Source organism: Danio aesculapii, chromosome 24 (assembly GCF_903798145.1).
Source record: "Danio aesculapii chromosome 24, fDanAes4.1, whole genome shotgun sequence".
NCBI classification, from domain to species: Eukaryota; Metazoa; Chordata; class Actinopteri; order Cypriniformes; family Danionidae; genus Danio; species Danio aesculapii.
This window is the reverse complement of record NC_079458.1, coordinates 3057317-3064816: the sequence shown is the minus strand read 5'-3', so window position 1 is coordinate 3064816 and position 7500 is coordinate 3057317. Positions and strand designations below refer to the sequence as shown.

General features: G+C 32.5%; 1 protein-coding gene across 7 annotated transcripts in view; it reads left to right on the top strand.

The window, feature by feature from the left end:
• The window catches only part of si:ch73-103b11.2 (protein outspread), a 109608-nt gene extending 102139 nt beyond the window's left edge, over positions 1 to 7469 (top strand). For all 7 annotated transcript variants that reach the window (XM_056451217.1, XM_056451212.1, XM_056451211.1 and 4 more), the window contains one exon: positions 6333 to 7469. In XM_056451217.1, the coding sequence (XP_056307192.1) occupies positions 6333 to 6404 (72 nt within the window). In that variant the 3' untranslated portion in view covers positions 6405 to 7469. The remainder of the gene's footprint in view (positions 1 to 6332) is intronic.
• Positions 7470 to 7500: the final 31 nt, after the last annotated feature.

Sequence of the window (7500 nt, the reverse complement as noted above, 5' to 3'; positions counted from 1 at the left end):
TATATGCCCCATGTACGCAACATCGTTTATCTTTGTATAACAATGTCAATTGTCCCTGTAAAATACACAAGCAAATAAAATAATAGTAATAATGCATTCGATAGTTTCAAACCACTCTTATTCGTTAACTTATACATTCATTTTTCTTCCGCTTAGTCCCTTTATTTATCAGGGGTCGCCACAGCGGAATGAACCGCCAACTTATCCAGCATATGTTTTGCACAGCGGAAACCCTTCCAGCTGCAACCCAGTACTGGGGAACATCCATACACACTTATTCACACACTTACACTACGGCCAATTTAGTTCATTCAATTCACCTACTGTATAGTGCAGGTGTTTGGACTGTGGGGGAAACCGGAGCACCCGGAGGAAACCCACACCAACACGAGGAGAACATGCAAACTCCACACAGAAATGCCAACTGACCCAGCTGTGAGGCGACAGGTTAACTGCCTACTGGTTAACTGTGTTCACGTATGATTTAAAAGCAGTATGTTGTATGCTGTGCAGTATTTGTTGAGCTAGTATTCCAGTGTAAACACAGCTCTGAGTCCTGCATGAGCTCTACACCTTCCCACAGTCTGAGTCTCTCCTGCTGCTTAACCTGGTTTGGCAGGTCGACACATAACCAGCACAGCTCAGTGTTATGTGTTCCTACTGTCTTTATGTTGGGTTTCCATGCTTCATGTGTCTCTGTGTGATTTTTGTGTTGTGGTGTTTAAAGATGGTAATTGTTTGAAGATTAACGTTTGTATGGCTTTAAAGGGATAGTTCACCTCAAAAATTAAATTCTGTCATTATTTTCTTGTAAAATACAAATATAAGATCTAATCTGTCTTACACCGTGTCCTTACAACACGTGATTCGCCATAATGATGCGATAAAATCTATGTTTTGCATGTTAAAATGAGTTGTTGTCCTAACCATCACCAAAATTTCTATTTCATAAATGCTAAAGCAGAAAAAACGCTTAAACTACTAAGACAATGATCACCTCAGGTACTGATTATGTGCTTTATTCAGTGTTAAGGGCTCCCAATGTGTGTTTAAATACCATGTTTATGTGACATTTATTGCCATACTACTGAAAGCAGCAGCAGATTGTTGAAAGTCTGAACTGTGACTTGGTTGGAGAGGGGTACCGAAACTCTTATCGGTACTTTATTGGTCTCAGTGCTACATTATAAAAGACCGTAGTATCGTTAAGCTCTGACGTTAACGGTTCTGCTATCGGTGCTGGAGAATAATTGCTGAATAAACATTACTTACAGTAGCATAATTAAACTGACCGGCCTTTTCTAATTTGCCATATTTGATATTCGTCTGCACTGTTGGCAGTCTCACATGAGAAATGCTTGTGTTTCCGCCCGGCTGTGCGCGCGCACTCAGCGGAAGCTCGTGCTAAGCGCACACACATCAGCGACAATGCCTGTTGCAACAAAGGCAACAAGTTGTTTTCTTGTTTAAGCGGAAACACAAGCAATCTGAGTAAGCGTCTTTCAATAGTGCATTAACTGCAGAAAGACAAATGAAAAGTTTTCGAGTGCCTAGACTAAACATAATCCACATCGTTATGCTAGCAGTCAATCACATAAGGTCTCTCTAAGGCAGAGATGTGCAAACTCGATCCTGGAGGGCCGGTGTCCCTGCATAGTTTTGCACCAACCCTAATCAAACACACCTGCTTGTAGCTTTCTAGTGATGTTGAAGACACTAATTAGGGTGTTCAGGTGTGTTTGATTAGTGTTGGAGCAAAACTCTGCAGGGACACCGGCCCTCCAGGATCGAGTTTGCCCATGCCTGCTCTAAGGTCTCTTAGTATTAATAGCTTAATAAACACACACATTCGGTTACATTGAAAACAGTATTTTTTTTCTGCAGTAGCCTAAATAAATCTTAAACATTTAAAAATGCTTTTACATTACTGTATTTACAAATATAGCCTAAGAATAGTCTGGTAATAAACTATGCTTATTAAGAAATGATTAAAAAACTGCTTATTTTTGCGTTTTTAACTCCCAAAACACCATTAACTCATTTATGGAAATGTGTTAATGAAATATCTTAATCATTATCTGATTATTTAACTCCATTTTGCAACTCAAAGAGGGTGTTTTCAGCTGCAGGGAGCACAATAAACCAAGAAAAATCCTGGCTTCAGCCAGAAAAGACAAACATGTTGATTTTTCTCCAGAAGAGTGGTTAAAAACTCATTTTCCTTCAAACCATTGTGCATTCTTTTACAGGAAAATTGTTATTTATTTGTTTTGCAATTATTTGTTTAGTTTTATTTTACGTAAAAAGCGTAATAATAAGATAAAGTGTTGTTAATTCTGTTCAATTTGTTTTTTAATTAAAAAAACACTTCAAAAAGTACAGATAAAAGAACCGTTAAAGTACCGAACCGATAAGTGGTATCGATAAAAGTAGTAATATCATTAAAACCTTAACGATACCCATCCCTAAACTCAGTGCAAACCAACAACAACAATCAGTCACTCAGTAGCCTATTAATAGTGCTAAAGATGTTTATTATGTACAGTGCTCAGCATAATTGAATACACCCTATTTTCTCAGAGAATATAGGCAATGTATTTTTGAGCATTAAAATAAAACAGATTTATTAAACAGATATATTTATTAAAATAATATTTTAGTCACCAAACATATTTAGAAATTGGGTCCCTCTTTATATTATTTGGCCTTAACTACTATATGAGCACAGCAACTACACTATATTTATATTTTGAAATATATATATACAGTACAGAGTACATAAAGTATTGAAGAACACTTGTGGTGCTCTTGAGGTGGGATACAGACAGGTTTAGGGACAGATTTGGTAGTATAAGCAGGTTTAAGAATGGGTTAAAGCATGGTCAACAGCATAGTTATAAAGGTAATTACAAAAGTTAATTACTGATGTAATTACATGCAGGTATTTAATCAAGCATAAGTACAATGTAAATGCATGTATTTATAAAATGACTACATGACAACAAATGATTAATTTCAGTACATACTGTATTAGTTAAGGCCACTTAATATGAAGTGGGACCAGAAATTGAAAGATAATACAATTAAATTCAAGCAAAATATTGCAAAATAAATTAAAACCCACAAAATCTCAACTAAATGTTTACATTTTTTTGCTTCTCTGGGTTTTCCCTCTTTATTAAATGTGTATTTAATGTTTTTCTATAACATATAAATGTGGGTGTACTATTATTTATTAGTTATTTTGTTAGATAAGCTCCAGATTTGGCTTCAGTACTGACTAATCTAGTGTATATGCACAAATATAATATTGTATATGAATTCAAAAGATAGATTTGTGAGGGGTATACTTATATATGCAGAGCACTGTATTACATAGATTAAAAGCCTTTAGCATATAGTTGGGAGTGCAGTGGCTGGTATTTAAATGGTTTCTGTCGCATCACATTTGGTGCAGACAAAATGCTTGTCGCTGGAATTTTGTCGTGTTGCGTGTTAATAGGACATGGTGTGAGGGATTTATCAACCAGTCAAAACACACACAAAACAACATCATATCAGTACACTCCAATTCACCTACTCATGTGTATTCACTCAGTTATATTATTGGGGAATAGTGAATAAGGGCGATTTCAGATGCAGCCCATGTAATTTTGAAGTCTGGTTGAGGATACAATCACTAATACTAAAATACTTACATGTAAAACAATTACCTTCTCAATAGACCTTTATGTGTATGTCGTTTGTTAATTTTGTTGAGTTTGTGTGTGATTAAACCCTCAATACACAACTTTTAAGGGATATTCAGAGATATTTTTCTCTTAAGCCTCTTCTCTTAAAGGGACAGTTCACCCAAAACTGAATTCCTGTTGTCATTTACTCACCCTTTTGCTTGTTCAAAGTTTCTTTCTTCTGTTGAACACAAAGAAGATGTTTTGAAAAATGATGAAAACCGGTAACCATTGACTTCCATAGTATTTGTTTTTCCCACTATAGAAGTCAATGGTTACAGGTTTTCAGCTCTCTTCAATTGATCTGCTTTTGTGTTTAATAGAAGAAAAGGTTAAAGGTTTGGAACAAGTAAAGGGTGAGTAAATAATGAGTACATTTTCATGTTTGTGTGAACTATCCCTTTACGTCTGTGTGGGTGTACATTTTGAGGTCATTTTTCGGGCAAGTAACTTCTGTTCTAAATGATGCAGATTTCTTTTTTTTACTTAAAGACACGAGGACATGAAGTGTTGTGTGTCCCGTTTAGTTTTTGAAGGCAGTGAGACAGATCTAATAGTGTCATAATAATCATGAAAGCAGACACCGCTGTGTGTGTGTGTGTGTTCAGGCAGTACACGGTGTGCATGTGAAGGCTATTCACTGGTGTCCTGTTGCACAATGAAGGAACCAGACTTGAAAACAATGATGACGAAAAAAAAAGTCATTTACAGACACCCAAGTGAACACAGAAGCAGGCTTTGGTTTAAAACTCTCTGAATGTCCCTTTAAGGAATGTGCATGTTGTGAAGCAAATAACGAAATAAATCGATGTTCAGTCTGAAGTCGTGTAATAAACTGCCAGGATACAATAGGGAGGGACATCATAATTATTGCAGTTGTATTTTAATCTCTTGTTTTATTATTTTATGTTTTTTATTTTGTGTTTATTACTGCAATTATATGTCACAGGCTTTCATTTACAGCAGAGAATATGATATAACTTGAAGGTACAGGATTCGGGCTATTGAATGTTTATTATTATTTTAAATGCAATATAAAAAAAGCTTTTTATTTTATTGCAATTATCATTTTTCTACATATTTTAATCTTATATGCATGAGACAATAACTGTTATATTTATTTAGTTTTTTCTTTTCTTTTTAAAATGTATTTTTTTAATGTGATGACAGTATATTTATAACAAAAAATTCATTTTAAACGTAATTTATATTGTATATTTTATTTTATTGCAATTAATAAATTTTATTTTTTATATATTTTTTAATTATGCTGTTATATATAAGACAGTAAACTGTTTTATTTCTTTAGTTTTCTTTTCTTAAAAAATCTTTTTTGCTTGTGACGATAGTAAATTTATAGCAAAGTATATTTTAAAATGTAATTTATATAGTATATTTTATTTTATTACAATAATTAAATTTTAGTTTTTAATGTTTTTAATTAGGCTGTTTTATACAAGACAATAAACTTTTATTAATTGAGTTTTTTTCTTTTCTTTTTAAAAATGTAAATCTTTTGCTTGTGATGACAGTATATTTATAGCAGAGAATATAATTATTAAAGTGTAAATTATATTGTATATTTTATTTTATTTTATCTTATTGCTATTATTACATTTTAATTGTTATAAGTTTAATCAGGCTGTTTTATACAAGACAATAAACTCTTATTTCTTTATTTTTTTTCTTTTCTTTTTAAAACTGTATTTTTTGCATGTGATGACAGTATATTTAAAGCAGAGAATATAATTATTAAAGTGTAAATTATATTGTATATTTTATCTTATTGCTATTATTACATTTTAATTGTTATTAGTTTAATCAAGCAGTTATATACAAGACAATAAACTCTTATTTCTTTTCTTTTTTTTTCTTCTCTTTTTAAAATTTTTTTTGCATGGGATGACAGTATATTTAAAGCAGAGAATATAATTATTAAAGTTTAAATTATATTGTATATTTTATTTTATTTTATTGCAATTATTAAATTTTGTTAAGTTTAATCAAGCTGTTTTATACAAGACAATAAACAGTTTTTTTATTATTTTATTTCTTTTTAAAAATGTAATTTTTTTGCATTAGATGACAGTATATTTATAGCAGAGAATATAATTATTAAAGTGTAAATTATATTGTATATTTTATTTTATTTATTGCAATTATTAAATTTTAGTTTTGATATTTTTAATCAGGCTGTGACAGTATATACAAGACAATAAACGGTTTTATTTTAGTTGCTTTTTTCTTTTAAAAATGTATTTGTTTATTTATTTTGTTGCATGTGAAGACAATCTATTTATAACAGAGAATATCATTTTAAATGTAAATGATGTTGTATATTTGATCATATTGATGTTTCCTGGTTAACAGAGGCAGATCAGTGCAATTTCTAATAATTATTTAACATGCTTGGCCTAATTATTTCAAATTTGTCCTTATTTTAAAGCAGTGTTTTGCTATAAAATGCAGTTATGTACAATTAAAGGTTCTTTTTATATGAACATTATTGTTTATGTGTTGCAAACTAAAGTCTAATAAAGCATCATTTTCCTGTCATCATTTATAAATCTGATCATGTTCTCCTCTCTGTCTTTTTCTCAGAGTTTAAAGGAAGGCTTGACCGTACAGGAGAGGATGAAGCTCTTCGAAACGAAAGACTCCAGGAAGATTTAACAACAGTCCTTCACCGTTTCTTACTGTCGTTTACTCTCTATTTCCTTCCTCTCTGATTATTCTCTTCTTGTTTTGGTAGATGATACAGGGTAAAGAACCGTATCTTTCTGATTGTCCTTTAAATATCAATGCAACTTAAGGGAATGTCGTTCCACACCATGTTTTGCCAACCTTCAGCTCTGGATAACCTCATATTCTGGATGTTTTCTGCTCTTAACGTGTCCTGAAGCTGTTCCTCTCACAGTATACACGTGTGTGTGTGTATATATATATATATATGAACACACTCAGTATTGAACTAGTACACCAGATAAGTGTGTGTGTTTTTCTTCTGAATGGACAAGCGGCTGCTGTTGTGTCTTCTAGAGGTGCTTTTTGAGATCATTCTGAGATGTTATTTTGCCAATGATATTGTAAATACGAGTGGAGTCATGCGTACGTGGTAACACTTTTCCAGACTTTCTAGTACTGTAAAACCTTGAGATGAAATGACGTGGTTTGTATAAGCTGGTAAACGTGTGTGTGTGTGTTTTTGGGGTGGTTATATGCTTCAGTCATTTACTTGAGGAGAATCTAAGTGCTGTTTTTAATTGCTTTATGGTTTATGCAGAATATAGAGCATCTGTAATATCTGCATTCGTCCGGCTACTGATAGTGAGCTTAATTTTGTCGTCCTGTAATTAAATCCGATCGTGGGACGTTTTCTTAGTAAATATTTTGGTTTGTGTTATTCCAGATGTTTAATACACCGGCCTTTGCATGAATACGAAGCACTTTTTGAGTCGGAAAACATGTGATTCCTTGTTAATTCTGCTTAACGTATTGAAGACGCAGCGATGGGGGGAAAAACTCACTGTATAATAATAATAATATTCAATATTTGCTTTGTAAATATTCGGTTTTAGAGAAGATTGGTCTCTCGGTCTGCATAGAGTTTAAACAAAACTTTATATCTGTCCATACATGCTATGTCTACACCTAATTGCCTGTATGAATATTTTTATTTGGGTTGATATATGTGATACTATAATGTAATAATAAAAAAGCTGTTTTTCTGAATGGGAATATTTGTGCTGATTGTTTGTGTTCCAGGAGG